The sequence below is a fragment of the Manis javanica genome, chromosome 12, assembly GCF_040802235.1.
Source record: "Manis javanica isolate MJ-LG chromosome 12, MJ_LKY, whole genome shotgun sequence".
Classification (NCBI taxonomy): Eukaryota; Metazoa; Chordata; class Mammalia; order Pholidota; family Manidae; genus Manis; species Manis javanica.
Genome location: NC_133167.1, coordinates 11800386 through 11818233, shown reverse-complemented (window position 1 = coordinate 11818233; position 17848 = coordinate 11800386). Strand labels below are relative to the sequence as shown.

The 17848-nt window shown below is 37.1% G+C and overlaps 1 protein-coding gene across 2 annotated transcripts in view; it reads left to right on the top strand.

Annotated features, from left to right (window-relative positions):
• Nucleotides 1-17848, top strand: part of NYAP2 (neuronal tyrosine-phosphorylated phosphoinositide-3-kinase adaptor 2) — a 245473-nt gene that overhangs the window by 6119 nt on the left and 221506 nt on the right. For both annotated transcript variants that reach the window (XM_036997806.2, XM_073218042.1), the window contains one exon: nucleotides 3074-3311. In XM_036997806.2, coding sequence (XP_036853701.2) covers nucleotides 3091-3311 — 221 coding nt within the window. In that variant the 5' untranslated portion in view covers nucleotides 3074-3090. The remainder of the gene's footprint in view (nucleotides 1-3073; nucleotides 3312-17848) is intronic.

Sequence of the window (17848 nt, the reverse complement as noted above, 5' to 3'; positions counted from 1 at the left end):
TCACCCATGTTTCAAAGTTAAAATATATTTACCAAGGAATTATTACTGAACATAATGTTGGCCACAGTTAAGAACTGTGACAACTATCTGATACTAGAGTTAGTGACTAATAATTATGGTCATGTTAACTGAACACTTACATGCATTTTCTAACTGAATCTTACAATACTGCAAGGAAATGCATTTTGAGAATATGGAAATTGAAACTTGAAGAGGTTAATTAAACTGCACAAATCAGAGATCTAGATGGGCTTTCATTGGGATTCTCAGGCCATACGGCTCCACTCAAGTATTCTCCTCAGGACTGAATCCTTATCACCCACCCCCATTACAAACTACCTTTTTACATGTGGACAAGAAAGCAGAAAAGTATGATCTTTAAACATTGGTAGAATCCAAGTCCATTTTTTAGTTTTAGTTTTAGTTTTGAAAACTAGGTAGAATTGCTGAAAAGTATTTCTTGTTCAACCTCAAAAATGGTGACAGTACATCATAACAAACTGGTGAATGCCACCCCTGCTACCTCGATCAGCACCCTTGTCACACTGCACTGCAGTTTGTATTTATTGTGCTCTTATGCTGTCATGTGAACACCTAGAAGGACACAATTCTGCCTTTATCAATGTCTTGTTCATTAAAGGTGCTCAAGAAACATTTGAATAATTGAATGTTTATTGAATCAAATACTTCTCTAGAACTAGAGGACATAAGCATATTCATAAACATCCATCCAGTTTTCATTACTCTCAAGTTTTACTGGGTTTTCTGGTTGATTTTCATCCCCCAAATTTTCATCTCAAAGGAAAAATCTTATAATATACCTTTTCTTACTATAAATATTTTATGATATTATTATTTAATATTTTCTCAGAATAGACATGAATTAACCTCCAGCCAAAGGCCTTATAGGAAGATAATTTCCAGAGGTACACAATTAACCTTGTTAATATTGGGAATATATAAAACTGTAGAAAGAATCACTGATGTCATTTAGATGGGAGGAAAACTTAAGGAAAGGCATAAAAACCTTTGGGTAATGCCTTGCACAATGGAAAATATCAATTTTGCTCGAGGGCAGAGTGGGAGTGATCATCTTGTATCCTGAGGCTTTATTTCTAGAATCCTTGTAATACTGACTTGACTTGCTTAACTATGGTAAAATTAATTGTCAAAAAGTTATGCAGATCTTTTTTTGGTATCTAGGCACATCTAGCTGAAGTCTAAAAGTGAATTCCCAGTAACGGTAGGTAATGCTTTAGCTCTCTGAAAATCATATTCTTGTATTTTTCCCCCCAAATTGCAATTATCTGTAGCAGTAATTTCCTCTTCTTACATATGTCCACCACTTAAGCATCTATTCTCGTAGACTAATATTAGAATACAATTCGGTTAGGTTAGATAGTTGGAATTAAAAGACCATGTCGTTTGCTAACCCATAATGGCTTAAAACCAAGCCAAACATAGTAAAACTTACAGCAAAAAATCACACATCAATAAACAACCCACCATCTATTCTCTAGTTTCAACAGTTTCTTACAGATTGGGAAATAAATCCTTAAATTCAGAGTGGGCTTCAAATAACATATGGGTCTGACTAGCAGCTGAAATGCTAATAAATTCTGATAAGAAGTAAAGTTCCCAAAGTTACAATCCAGGTTATGGAACATGGTTATACTTGTAAAAAAAATCAGAATGAAAATGATTCATAATGGCAAAAATGATAGCCTAGGACTTCACTAAACTGTTGGGCTGATATTTTAAATGTATCTTTCTGAACCTTGGGAAGAAAGTAAAAGATGTAATTTATAATTTTTAAATAGCTAACTTTTTCCTCCCTTGTTAATTGATTGCTCTCTCTTTTGATTTTTCCATCTAACTCAATTACACCAGTTTCCTATACCACGGTGTATATGCAGCTGAGGGTGGTAAGCCTTATAAAGCAAGAAGGATAAAATACTCTTCTTGTATACAACTAATTAAATTTCAGTTCTATTTTTAATTGGTTAAAGCACAATTACTCTGTCCCCTGGCCTAACTGATCTCTGTGATTCACTGGATACCTCAACTTCAAGCCGTGCTGATTTTCATGACTTGCTGGTTATCCATCCATCCATCCATCCATCTATCTCTACACAATCTTCCTTCTGTAATTTTCCTATGATATTAGCTAACACTGTTATATGTTCACTATTGCTGTATTCTGTGATAAATTATTTGAGGCCATCAACTTTCTTAATCTTCACATCAGCAGGAAGTAAGATCTATTATTTTGTTAAGTGAGCATAATATGTATTGGTTGAGAGTTCTTTGCTTTTGTTGTTGTTTTGATTTGATTTTGGTTTCTCAGTAATCTTTGCTCTGGCTTGGGTTTTAAACCTTCATGTACGAATGACAATCAGAGTTGTCACTGCCTCATTTACCAGACTGGCCAGGATTAACACCATCCCGGTGGCCTTATTTGAGTTATAGTAGGAAGCCATTATAAAGCACCATTTTGGAAAATAATGGCAGGTCAAAAGGGATGGTGTCTTAGACAAATTATATTGGAAACGTGTATTTCATTTATTATTGCTATAGTTTGCATGAATAGTTCAGATTCATAAATTTTAATTTAAAATTGTAAGGAAAATATACACTGTAAAAAAGTTTGTTCTGAATAATTATATCATTTTATTTTAAATTGAGCAGAAATGTCTTTATGGGGATTAGAAATAAATGAAGCTTGGATTTGATATGTTTCACTTGTATAAGAACACAACATTTTTTGAACACAAAATCGTGACTCTAATTATGTAAACCAACATTTGTGCACACTGTATTTGTACCTCACATTACCTTTTGTGCAAGAGCTTTGGCCTTTGACCTGCTAATTTTGCTGCTTTGAGGGACAATGTTTGCTACTCAGACAACATTCATCTAATATTTACTTCAAATAATCTGATAGTTTGTAATTTCTAATGAGACGTTTTCTCTAGATAGATTCTCCATAATTGCAATTTTGAGTAGGGAGAATAAACGGCACCTTGATTTTAAATGCTGTCATTCCTAGGAACCATATATTCTCATCCCACAGGTGGTGTTCCTTTCTACATGATTTCCTCCAAGATGATGAGCTGCAATCCCGAGGAAGACCCGCTGGACACGTTCCTCCAGTACATTGAGGACATGGGGATGAAGGCCTACGATGGCTTGGTTATTCAGAACGCATCAGACATTGCTCGAGAGAACGATCGCTTGAGAAATGAAACGAACCTGGCCTACTTGAAGGAGAAAAACGAAAAACGGCGAAGGCAAGAAGAAGCGATAAAACGGTAAATTTAAACAAAAGTATTCCAAGTGCACAAGGATATCTGTGTGTCTGTCAAGAGGCTGTGATGCTGTCGCCTGGTCAGGAAGGGGCTTGTCAGAGGTAGACATGAGGAGCTAAAGTGGAAATGGCATCTCAGCCATACCATAAACACATCTGTCCTACTGACAGGCCCCTTGCCTTGGTGAACAGAAGTTGTTTTTACCTGTGTGTTGTGTGTATGGAGGTACAGATGGGATGGGGAAAGGGTTCAGCTTCCTGTAAATGAAAGGTCATCCCAAACAATCTCTTGCTTAAAGCACAGATACTTTTAGTAGCCAATGTTTGACTAAAATGCCTAAATTGACTGGTGGCTGTTTATAGTTCTTACCTTGTTACGAGTTCATTTCCTTTCTAAGTTTCCTAGAGGACTGAAGTCCAAAGAAGACTGCTTATCTTTTAATTTTCCAAAGAATGTTTGTGACAGTGTTTCCTGGGGTGTGTGTGTGTGTTTTCCAGGGGTACAGATACTGGCATACTGTGTTTGGCAGAGTTCTGTTTCTTCAAAGAAGTCCATTTACTAAGGACAAAAAAGCAGAATTTAGGAAATTAGTCCATATCAATTAGCTGGATACAGAATAATAAAAATTTAGCTATTCTAAGCATTGGTGGATATTTCATCTAATTCTGGCATTAGTACTTTTGCTTATCTCTCTGTGAATGTTATGGTATTAGAGAAAACAAAAGAATTCTTTTAAAATAAACTATTTATTCTTATAAAGAGGCTAGGTAAGGCTGCTCTACTCCAATGTTTGATGGCCAACAGCTTTACATGAGAAGTGGGTAGAGACAGAGAGAAAGTAGTGAAAACATGAAAATAGGTATGTTGTTGCAAAGGATTATTCTGAAAGAGTGCAATCTTTTTATTCTGAACTGTTAAAATGGAAATCTATTCTATTATCAAGGATAAAAATGCTTGCAATATTGTATACTTGAGAAATATTTTCATAATTCAATATATTTATCTTTATGTCATTATATTGTTGAGGGACAATATTGTTTATTTCTACTTAATTTTAGTTGGTATCACAGATTCTTTTCTTGGATACACTAAATGCCCTTTCATTGGGCATTTTTTTCTCTGGGAAGGACTTCTTTGTGTATGTGAGTATTTTACTTTACCTTTATGAGTATGAATTTTCTAAAATTCAAAACAAAAAAAAGGATAGCCCACATGATTTCTAAAGTAATTTCAGCTTTAAAATGGAAAATATCCTGACCAAGGCATTAAAATTTGAGAAAATTCTTTTCTGCAGGCATATAAACCCAGTTCATTCACAGAAGAGTTTCCGTAGACTTTACTAAGAGCTCAAAGTGTGTTTATCACTATACTATCAGCTTCTCTGTTTCATTGATGACCTTAAGAAGGTTTCTAACTAAAGATATTAAGACAGCAAAAGTGCCTTATTTTTGACAGCGTATTTTCAAATGTTCAAAAGGATATAATCAAAACTCAAGGAAATCTGAAGTCCAAGGCAGGGGAACAGGAATAGCAAGTGATACATGCGACATGTGACATCGTTATTGATGCTCAAGCTACAGGGTAAGTTGCATGAGAAGAACGACTCTGTTTTTCTACACAGTTCTTAGAACAGGATCTAAAGCATTTTTATTACTCAATAAATACTTTCTGTTCAATGGATTACTTGATTAGAGAAATGTATGTCGGAACTTTACTAAGTGCCAGGCAGTGTTCTAGACCTCACTGGGAGAACAATGAATGGGCCACAGTTCCTGATGGTAAGGGAACTACTTTTGAGGGAAGATTAAGGAAAGTCAACTCTGAACAAATAAGTATCTATGAATATACATGACAGGTGGTAATGCTTTTTAACACTGTAAAACAAAGTGGTGGAAAGGAGATAAAGACAGAGCTCGGTGGAAGTCCTCTCAAATTAAAAGACATTTGAGACATTGGAAACCTACTGCTGGAGATATGAACCGTATGGCTATCTGTGGGAAAAGAATTCCAGACAGAGGGAACAGCAAGCTCGATGTGTTTCCAGAAGAGGATGAGGGGTGTTGGGTGACCAATGCAAAGATTTGGGGGATATGATTTCAGACTGGTAGTGGGCCACCAGGTAATGTAGAGCCCGACAAGCTCTTGCACTTCACCCTGAAGGAGAAAAAATATGTTACTGAAGGTTTTTGAGCTGGGGTGTGACATGTTGTAACTGAACATTTTTTAAGAATTACTCTGGTTTCTGGGTGTTTAAATAGATGGATGAGGTATAGCCAAAAGCAAGAAATTCAGAAAGAAAGCTTTTTCAATAATTCAGGTGAGAGATGGTGGTGATTTAGGCTAGGATGGTAACACTAGTGGTGGCATAAAATGATGAAACTATGGGTACCATCAGGATTTTCTAATTGATACAAAGGAGTTGAGTAAGAGAGAAGAACTGAAAATGGCTTTCAAGTTTATTGTGTGTTGTTTTGTTATCACCTGAACAGCTAGAAGAATGGTGTTTCCACTTAATGAAATGGTAAAGATTAGAAGAGAAGCAAGTTTAGGTTTGATGTTGGTGAAATTGAAGCTCAGTGAAGATATGCCAATTTTGTGAGCCCTTTTGGATGTCAAAGAAGAAAATGCTGGATAGTCGGTTGGATCCAGGATTTAAGGCTTATGGTAGAGATCAAAGCTGGAGATAAAAGTATGAGTCTGTAGTCTATAGATGTCAGTCCTGAACCCAGCTGGGGATACCTAGAACCCCAAATTAGAGATAATATAAGTACCCAGGACTGCTCCCTGGGGCATCTAATTGCTAACATGACAGGAGCAGTAGATCAGTAAAAACAGCCCATGAGAAAAGAGAACCACAGAGATGGGTGATGCCGTGAAATGAAGTGACAAAAAGGATTGAAGAAGAGAGAGATTTTCCCAATAAATCAAACATGGTGAAGCCTGAGCATTGACTGATGCTTTTTACCGCGCTGGTGGTGTTGACAAGAACAGTTTTGGTGGACGGCTGAGGATGAAACACAGTGAGATTATGTTCATGAGAAGGGGGAAGAGAGAAGGTGAAGCAGAATATAGAAAACTGTACTGAGGACTTTGGAGGTTAAAATTTTTTTCAAAAATATGGAGAGCTGAAGGGAGAAGTCGGATCAATGGTGGTTTTTCTGTTTTTCTTTTTCCTTTAAGAAGAAAGAAAATGAATTTATTGTAAATGCTGATCCAGATGAATATAATAGGAAAGGAAATGTTAATGATGACTTAGGAGACGGAAAGAAAGATTACTGTGATTATGTCACTGAGTAGGTGGGAAGGGATGGGCTCTGAGGCGTCTTATATGGAGCTGGGACTGCTCAGCATCCTAGGAGAAGGGCTGCCCGGGGTGTGGAGGACTGAAAGATGAATGAACGAATGACTAACCCTGCAAAAGAAGGCCCCAAACTTAGTTCATCATATCCCAAATACTACTGTAATGTTGCTTCCATAGCTGTGACATATGCTAGAGTTTGAAGATGTTACGTGTGTCTTGTTTCTATAACTTCCTACTCTTTCTTACACCTGCACCCCCCTCACACCCAATGTTTTTCTGGAATCTTAAAGTGCAAAAAAATCTTTGGAAAGGACAAACTACTAGGAAATCTTCCTAAATTATTGAGGCTGCTAGATGCCTTTCTTTCTCAAAAGCAGGCTCCATGTACGATGTGAGGACATGGAAGTCTCTGGATGTGTGTAGTCTGGAAAGAGAAACATCAAAGGAACCAAACAAGTGTTGACTGGTCATGAGATTTAAGGCCTGGCATGACTTTGCAGCAGGGCTGGCTGAGGATATCTCAAGTCATCCCATCTCAGTATCCGTTATAATGTCCAAATTCAATTTTATGGTGTTCATATGGTGAACAGTATCTGGGGTTCTGAGAATTTATCTTTTATTTTCTCCTCATAGTACATCTTTGTAATTACTTCAGCTTTCCTAGTAGGAAATAGATTTTTATTATTTTTGAAAACTCCACAGCAACATTCTGGTCCCAAAGACATTTTGAGGTTCTAGGAGTGGCAACAGGAACAAAACATCCACATCTAAATTTAACACATCCTTTTTAGTATCTTAGTGTAATTTATGTCCAGTTGTAGAGCAAATTCAGCATGACATTAATGAACACAGCCTAATCAATTAAAATTCTTTAACATGTCTGCTGAATGCTTTCTTAAATATATACTATGATTTGATGTATAGGATATAAATGTTGAAAATCTAAAGATGGGGCATATTTGACCTTGAAAAGACATTAATGATGATTCTCTGTGAAATATGCCAATTGCAATTTCAGAAATCTGCAGACTGCCAAGGATTGCTTAAAAAATGGAAATGGGATTTCATATAATTGACCTTCTGGATCACATATGTGCTGAAATGTCTTTTGTGCAGAAGCTTAAAACACTGAGCTCTTAGGAAAAGAATATCCTCATCACTTGCTCGGTGTTCTAAGTCACTTAGGCTTTCTGAGCCCGGTACCTTCTTTTCAAACTAACTTGATCCCCTTGTTACTGGCATGACTTTGTACCTTCATTTCCATTTCTCAAATGGGATTTTACTGAAAAGGTTTGTTTTGGGCAAAAAACTCTAAATAAATAAAAAGTGATACTATTAGTGGTTTTCTTAACAGCCTCAAATAACCTATGGTGAGGAAGAAAGAGAAAGACTTAAAGGAGAAAAGTTAATGGAGAATGAAAAAATTATTTCAGTAGCTCACAGGCCTGCCTTGGAAAGTCAGTATTCACAGGTAACACCTTGGTTAGGACATCAAGTAAGGATATTCACTGAGAAGGACGAACATTCAGAAGGTCATCTGGTATGTGGAGATTGCTTCGGTCTGATGCTTCCCTTCAAATGAATTTTTTCTTTCTGAATTCTGCAACCAGTCCCTGCACTGTCTAATTTTACTATTCACCACAGCATTTTTGAAAGCAACATAGGAAATAAAATAATAAAAAGCAACAAGATAGTACATGTCTTTCTATGTTTTCTATTGTAGGAAAGAGTTGAGTTTTTTCTAATGAAACAAATGCTACCTTAGTGAAAGTCTTCTAAACATTGCAAATCTGGAAGACAGCTCTTGACTGTAGCAAAGTGGTTCTGACACAAAGGACTACTTAGGCTGATTAGGAACCTCTCTATTCCCTGTGGAGCTCCCCAAGGGATCTATATGAGGTTATACTTCCTCTTTAAAAGTGACAGTCAGAAATGGAATTAGATTACTTACAACTCCTTTAAAAGATACATGCAATTACATATTAGTATGTATTCTTGGAAGCTGTTTATATTTGAAGATTTCAGTATTTCTGTTAGTCAAAGAGAAACAAAGGACCACTATCGTCCATCCTTTAGACCATGGAGAAAAAGAAAAGTAAAAATGAAAATAAAGAAAATATTTGGTTTTCCTTTAGCAAAACATCTCTGTCTAAAAAGCAAATGGCTATGATACCAATGTTTTTCATTAACTAATATTTTAAATGATTACCCAAAGACATAATTACACAGAGAATTCTTATTAGAGAAATGTTAAGAGTCACATAAATCCTCCCTAGGTAGATACGGCTCCTAGAATCATACTCGTGATTTGTGGCAGAAAACTTTATGGAAATAGAGAGCATTTACTGAAGTGAATTTCAGTGAATGATATATCTATTCAATGCAGCTCACATGGCTACTTTGGTCACGAGTACATCATCTCATTGGATAAATTTTAATCATAGGCATGTAGAAAAATGTAATACTCTATTTGTATATCAAAAACAGATGGTTGAAGCTCCATAGCTCAGGAGAAATGAGGACAGTTAAACGAACCAGAGTTCAGAAACACAACTGTGTCAACTTTTATAAATATGCTACAGCTTGTCTTGGCATATTTAGAAATATTCTAGAAATACTCTAGAATTAGCTATAGCTCCTACAGTTAGAGCATAGGAAACAAACCCAAAAAGCCCCCAGCCAGACTCCTACCTAGAATGAAACTCAAATCTGCAGCATGTCAGGGTCTTGCTGAAATGAATCAGCTGATCTGATCTGATGTGAATTTCTGACCTAATTTTGCTGTAGGACTCAGTGCTCAGGCAGAGAAAACAAGGTTAATGTGTTGATAAGAGAGCGAGATTAAACAGTAGACAGTATCTTAATAACCCTCTCTAATTTCAGCTTCCTCTTGTGTTTGTGATGAATTCCAATCACTTTTGTATTAATCATTTCAGAGGACCACAAGCTGTTTTGCTTGTTTTTATGTTAAAATTATGCGTTCAGATTTTCTTTTTTTCAAAGCTAAACAAGATATCCAGACATTGGAGTAGTTTTAGTTACAATACCAAATTCATGGGGAGATTTTAATTCATAGCACCACGCAATTATAAGAGAGTATTCAATAATTTGCCTTGTCCATCCCTTACTGACTGCTCTTTATTGAGCCAGAAGCGAAATCTGCAAGGCTGATCCTAAATGAATTGATTTATTAAAAGTGTTCTATGTTTTCTTCCAGTGCTGATAGGGAGAGTTAATATCAATGAGCATATCTCTTCGGACACCACTTAGCTTATTAATATTAACTCTCCCCACTTAGCCTGAGTGCAGCACATTTTGGCTGGTGTGCCGGCTCACTTGTAAGTCCAAATGGTGTCTGTCCTGCTGGTCTCTTATTTCCAGTGAGGGTCACCCCAGGCCTAAGATGATTCATAAAACTTTAGCAATTCACATGATAATGTATTTGTAATAGAGACGATTTTAGGTTTTTCATTCAATCAACCGCCAGGACAGATTAGAAGTCACATAAAGAGGGACCTTTAGTGGCTCATGTTAAAGGAAGCTTCCTCCTTCTTCTCACATAAGTTTTTGAGAGCTATTTATACTTTTGGTTGTTTCAACTTTAATTATATCCCGGGTTGAGCACTGGCTGTATATTTTAAGATGCTCAATGACTGTTCCATATCTGAAATAAATAGGCAGATGTTGGCAAAATGAGGGGCCTTTCAGAACATAACCCCATCTGGGTCAGTCCATCAGCAGGAGAATTAAGCTCTTCTAATGCTGAGGAAATTGCAGCCATGAGTGGGCTTTCCAAACTGCCAAACCTACCACGACCTGAATGATTGAAAAGGAACCCATTGGAATATTTAAGGTAATCTTTTTTGCAGGGGTAGTATTAATTATTTAGAGATGGCCATAGATTAATTGGGCAATAGTTTGCAGTCTAGGTCTGTTTCTTATACTCATCAGGCTATCAGAAGATATTCTAAATGTTTATGAAAAGATGGCCTTTGTAAAATGTTCAAGAATCCAGATAAGGGAAAGAAATTATTATGGAGCCAGGCTATATGAGTCAGGGGATTTTTTAAACTACTAAAAATGCAATACAGCTTAGAGAAGATGTCTAATGTAACAAATGAAACGACTAGAGTTGAGGCTGAGCATGCTAATAAAATCGCTCCAAGGCTTCTGTCCAACTGTGAGGTAGCCTGAAGAAAACATCTGTATTATAAATTTATGGGTCACCTTGAAATTAATTTTAATCATGAATTAATAGAAGGAAAATCAAGGCGCCCTTTTAAAATGAATCTGTGTTTGAACCACGTGCCTCTAGTTAAAAGTTATTCTCAATAACATTCATAGTTGGAAATGCATGACAGAATATTCATGTCCATGCTAGAATGTGAATGTAACTAGCCTGCCAGGAAGGAAAGGAAAAAAAAAAACAACCCTTTTTGTTTTTATAAAAATAAAGTATAAAAGCACTTTCAATAAGATACACAGGGAAGATGCTTTAAAAATAAAAAGGCCAGCATTTAAAAAATCCATTATTTTAACTAGCAGATTGCACCGTAGCCTTTGATTTGGGGCTGAGTATACCATTCAGAATATTCTGGTGTCTGAATAAGAAATGAGGGCGCACGGCAAGAAAGAAGAGCCTTACCAAAGAGACGTCTTCATTTCCTATATGGCCGATGTTCGTATGTGTTGCATAGCTCTTTGTTTGTACAAGTTTTCTTCATTAAGCATTTGCTGAACACCCATTATATCTCAGGCATTGTTCTTGGTGTTCCAGATAAAGCAGTGAACAAAATACTACTTTTATCCTCAGGGGATTTATAATCTGGTGGGAGTGGGGTGGAGACAGACAATAACAAACGAGTTAAGTATATAGTAAATTAAAATATGACGAGTTGTTTATGAAGAAAACTAAGTCAGAGCATTGGGGGTTAGGGTTGTGGGGAGAATGCAATTTTACAGCGATCGGTCAGGGAACAGCTCACTCAAGATGTCACATTTGAGTAAAGACCTGAACTAAGAGGGGAAAGAAACCCTGTGGATCACCAGGGTGATAGATCTCCAGGAAGAACAAATATCCAGAGAAGAAGTCCTAGGTGGGAGCATTCCGGGCATGTGGGGGGAGCGGCACGGAGGTCAGTGCGGCTGTTAACAGAGCGAGTGGGATGGAAAGGGTCAGACGATCAGGGCGGAAGTGATGGGGTCAGATCTTGTCAGGGCATGGAGGTCACTGTAAGGACTGTGGCTTTTGCTCTGTGGAGATGAAATGAGGAATCATTAGTGTTTTGAGAGGATGCACGCCATTATCTGACTTGAGCAAGTAAAGAAGGGTCATTCTGGCTGCTGTGTGGAACCGCAAGAACAGAAACAGGAACATCAGTTGAGAGACTGTAAAAAACAATTGTGAGGAGAGAAGGGCGTGGCACGGACCAGAGACTGTGGTCGGCGGAGAGGAGGTCGGTGGAGAGGTGGTGAGATTTCAGCTACATTTTGAAGGTAGAGTTGATGGAATTTGCTGACCCTTGTGATATGGCTTATGAGAGCGATGGGAGGGCAGCAGAAGAAGGGTTTTAGTGAGAAAGGCTTTAGACATGTTAAGTCTGAGACGTCCATTAGGCTGATATTTGTAAGAATTTCATGGTTCGTTTTTGATAATCTTGATATGTAAGTGATTGAATTAATTTCATAAGAACTTGAAATACTTCTGTAAGACTCTAAAAAGCTACACACATACACACATTTGAATCTAAGGAAAGATTTTTTTAAATGTTTATTCAGAGGTAGGTAAGCATGTAGATTAACAAGAGGGAAAGAACTATTGCCTGAAAGGTGTCTGCCCTTGTGTAGAGGTGGATTTTGATTCTGAGAGCTGCATGATTCACACTCTCAGATGCTCTTCAGTTTAGGGCAAAGAGAACAGTCCCAGCCCTGTAGGCTAAGAAGCAAGATAAAAGGCAGATCTAGTCCTGCAGAATTCTTGACATTTTTGAAAAGGAAAGATGCTCTGACAATGGTCGTATTCAATATTAGCACTGGTAATGCACACATACGGCCTTTTTGCAATGATGGGAACATAAATAATTAGTTTGCTAATTGACGTGCATTGAACACTTTTTCTGTTCATGGATATTTCAATCAACTTGTACATTATTACCCAGTTGTAAGATGGAAATTTGGGGTAATGGTATCCATGTGGGATAGTAACTGAGTAGTGGGAAAATCCTAGTGCCTGGGCAAAGGGTGGGATTAATTTTTCATTTCCTAGCTTTTGTAAGACCCCTAAAAAGTTCCTTAATTTTTAAAGTTAAGTTGCCTCATGTGTTCATTAGAAATAACAATATTCATTTCCTGGCATTAAGAGAAATAAGAATACAATACACATGGAGCAGCCAGTGGAGTAGCTGACACATTTTAGCTGCTTAGAATTGGCAGTGCCACTGTTGTTAGTATTATTATTACTATTATTGCTTTTACTGTCATTATTATTACATTCATCTTCATCACATAATGTGGTTACATTAGTAGTGATGTACAGCACCATGTCCAAAAGGTTCTACCCCCATTTAGGGTAGAAAATAGGAAAGAAACAAGATCATTTGCATTGAGCATTTGCAAATGACAAGTGTACTGAGCTCCCAAGGGTGAGTTTCTTACTTTGTCATTCTGTTTCATCTTTTCAATATACACATATTTTTGTTCTTTCTCCTAAAATAGTGAAAATTACAAGAGGAAGAGCTGAAAGAATTTGGCATATGAATAAATTCAAAAGGATGCATCAACTGGTGGTTTTAGTCTTGTTAAACTGGCTTCCAAGAGCAGAGAAACTGTCTCTTGCGCATTGTAGGTCTTGAAACATATGTCAAATCTGATTGCCTCAAGCTCACTTGGTACACTGACAGTGGATATCCCAGGGGAACAGTAAATAAGCTGGCATAGCATGTGATATTTTAAATGTAATCTACTGATGAATTTCCAAATATTTTCAGGTAACTATCCCTAAGGTTTGCCCTCTTGGTGTATTAGCTGATAATTTTTTACTTTTTTTATGGAAATGCATACTTCCTGTGAAACTGCTATAATACTTTATGCTCATGCTAAACAGAGAAAGAAATAATGAATCATGAAGATAAAATGGCTACTTTATATCTACAGGAGCTACAATCTAACATGATTTTTGAAGAAAAATGCTTGTGATTTGATTTATCTTCCGGAAAGCAATGTACTTTCAACATGTAGGTGTAAATGCTACTAAAAGGTCTCAGCTTCATACTGATTTGAGAATTCTGGGGAAGGCTCACTCAATGATAGGTTCTAACTGCCCTTTGCATGGGAAAAGAGCTTCTTTTGTACTACAGTTCTTGATGCAGTAATTATAACTCTGATCTATCCAGCTCTTTTTCAATGAGAACCGGAATTGCATGGAGATTCTCAAGCCTTTAAGAATTCTCGTAGAGGGATTCTTCACCTCCTAGGATGCTTGTTGTTTGATTGACTTATATAATTTTTTTATTTTCTTTTTGAGAGGGCATCTCTCATATTTATTGATCAAATGGTTGTTAAGAAAAATAAAATTCTGTATAGGGGAGTCAATGCTCAATGCACAATCATTAATCCACCCCAAGCCTAATTTTCATCAGTCTCCAATCTTCTGAAGCATAACGAACACGTTCTTACATGGTGAACAAATTCTTACATAGTGAATAAGTTCTTACATGGTGAACAGTACAAGGGCAGTCATCACAGAAACTTTTGGTTTTGATCACGCATTATGAACTATAAATAATCAGGTCAAATATGAATGTTTGTTTGATTTTTATACTTGATTTATATGTGGATCCCACATTTCTCCCTTTATTATTATTATTATTATTATTTTTAATAAAATGCTGAAGTGGTAGATAGATGCAAGATAAAGCTAGAAAACAGTTTAGTGTTGTAAGAGAGCAAATGTAGATGATTGGGTCTGTGCCTGTAGACCATGTGTTAATCCAAGCTAGACAAGGGCAATAAAACATCCACGGATGCAGAAGATTTCTCTCAAAACAGGGGGGGTGAGGTTCTAGGCCTCACCTCTGTTGATCCCCAATTTCTCACCTGATGGCTCCCCTGCGACTGTGCCTGTCTTAGGTTGTTCCTCCCTTGAGGAATCTTACCCGTCTCTGGCTAACCAGTCATCTTCTGGGGCCATACAGGGAAATGTAAAGTTGGTAAGTGAGAGAGAGGCCATATTATTTGAAAAGGTTAGCTTTTTACTTCTTTGCAGATTTATGCCCTGTGGCTTCTATGCCCAGCATTTGTCTTGAGGTATCTTTACCACTTGGAGGAATTATGATGCTCAGTAAATTCGATATGAGGCACGAATTCTATTTAAGCGTTGTAATTAGGAAGGAAGAAGAAAAGCTATAGAAGTAGCAGGCAGAAGAAAACATGGGAGGATTGATTATTTCTTTGACATATCTTCTTGTAGAGTAACTTAAGCATGTATAGGTTTTAAACTACTAATTAAATTGTGTACACACAATAACATAATAGGAATACAGTTACATAACCAAAGCAGATCTATAATTACCAGCCATCTCCAGTGAAACCAAGAAAACCAGTTAGGCACCCTAGGCATTTGTGAAAATTTATCTATGATATGATGGATATTGTCCAACTGTACTTGAACAGTCTGAGAGAAATCAGACAAATTAAAACAACCCATTCCTGGGAACTATTCACATCCCATATGTTCTTTTAACAGTAGATAGTCTGTAGTTGTAAGATTTTGAAGTGCTACAACTTGCACTTCTCCTAATTCTTGGTTGAGTTCTGACAGTATAGATCCAGTCAAATTTGTTGTTTTACTGTATGCACAGGCCAGCTTAGATATCTCCTTCTTCATTCCCATGGCAAGTCCAGGAACTGGTGGGATGAATGCAGCTACAGCTGTAGCAGCACCTGGATCTTTGTTGAGGTTTTTTGATGATCTTCTTCTGGTATGAGTCTTCCAGAGAGAGCTGATGTTGGAAGTTCTTCTTCATATCGTATCTTAGTTCATTTTCTGGGAGGCCAAATTAGGCTTTGATCCTCTGTATAAACACAAACAGACCCTTTGCCTACACTTTTATATGCCCTTTATACCATTGTGTAGAACTCATTGGAGGGCACCACAAAGGAACTGCTTTTTTTTTTTTTAAGAGAAAGGAATATTATCAGAAAAATGTACCTCAATAGCCGATCATCTGACACCCTTTAAGTGATCAAAATTAAGGATATTTAAAACATGCATTAATCATTGATTTACAGTTAGTTTTATCCTATCAGGGAGTAATCCCCCTTTTCTTTCTTTTCTTTTTTTTTTTTTTGTTAACATTAATCTACACTTACATGAAGAATATTATGTTTACTATGCTCTCCCCTATACCACGTCACCCCTATAAAGCCCTTTACAGTTACTGTCCATCAGTATAGCAAAATGTTGTAGAATCACTACTTGTCTTCTCTGTGTTGTACAGCCCTCCCTTTTCCTTCACCCCCCCCCCATTATGCATGCTAATCATAATACCCCCTTTCTTCTCCACCCCCTTATCCCTCCCTGCCCACCCATCTTTCCCAGTCCCTTTCCCTTTGGTACCTGTTAGTCCATTCTTGGTTTCTGTGAGTCTGCTGCTATTTTGTCCCTTCAGTTTTTCCTTTGTTCTTATACTCCACAGATGAGTGAAATCATTTGGTATTTCTCTTTCTCCACTTGGCTTATTTTACTGAGCATAATACCCTGTAGCTCTATCCATGTTGCTGCAAATGGTAGGATTTGCCCTCTTCTTATGGCTGAGTAGTATTCCATTGTGTATATGTACCACATCTTCTTTATCCATTCATCTACCGACAGACATTTAGGTTGCTTCCAATTCTTGGCTATTGTAAATAGTGCTGCCATAAACATAGGGGTGCATCTGTCTTTCTCAAACTTGATTGTTGCGTCCTTAGGGTAAATTCCTAGGAGTGGAATTCCTGGGTCAAATGGTAAGTCTGTTTTGAGCATTTTGATGAACCTCCATACTGCTTTCCACAATGGTTGAACTAATTAATTTACATTCCCACCAGCAGTGTAGGAGGGTTCCCCTTTCTCCACAGCCTCACCAACATTTGTTGTTTGTCTTTTGGATGGCAGCCATCCTTACTGGTGTGAGGTGATACCTCATTGTAGTTTTAATTTGCATTTCTCTGATAATTAGTGATGTGGAGCATCTTTTCATGTGTCTGTTGGCCATCTGTATTTCTTTCTTGGAGAACTGTCTGTTCAGTTCCTCTGCACATTTTTTAATTGGATTATATGTTTTCTGTTTGTTGAGGCGTGTGAGCTCTTTATATATTCTGGACATCATGCCTTTATCAGATCTGTCATTTTCGAATATATTCTCCCATACTATAGGGTTCCTTTTTGTTCTATTGATGGTGTCTTTTGCTGTACAGAAGCTTTTCAGCTTAATGTAGTCCCACTTGCTCATTTTTGCTGTTCTTTTCCTTGCACGGGGAGATATGTTCAAGAAGAGGTCACTCATGTTTATGTCTAAGAGGTTTTTGCCTATGTTTTTTTCCAAGAGTTTAATGGTTTCATGACATACATTCAGGTCTTTGATCCATTTTGAGTTTACTTTTGTATATGGGGTTAGACAGTGATCCAGTTTCATTCTCCTACATGTAGCTGTCCAGTTTTGCTAGCACCATCTGTTGAAGAGACTGTCATTTCTCCATTGTATGTCCATGGCTCCTTTATCAAATATTAATTGACCATATATGTCTGAGTTAATGTCTAGAGTCTCTAGTCTGTTCCACTGGTCTGTGGCTCTGTTCTTGTGCCAGTACCAAATTGTCTTGATTACTATGGCTTTGTAGTAGAGCTTGAAGTTGGGGAGTGAGATCCCCCCTACTTTATTCTTCTTTCTCAGGATTGCTTTGGCTATTCGGGGTCTTTGGTGTTTCCATATGAATTTTTGAATTATTTGTTCCAGTTCATTGAAGAATGTTGCTGGTAGTTTGATAGGGATTGCATCAAATCTGTATATTGCTTTGGGCAGGATGGTCATTTTGACAATATTAATTCTTCCTAGCCATGAGCATGGGATGAGTTTCCATTTGTTAGTGTCCCCTTTAATTTCTCTTAAGAGTGACTTGTAGTTTTCAGAGTATAAGTCTTTCACTTTTTGGTTTTTTATTTTTATTCTTTTTGATGCAATTGTGAATGGAGTTGTTTTCC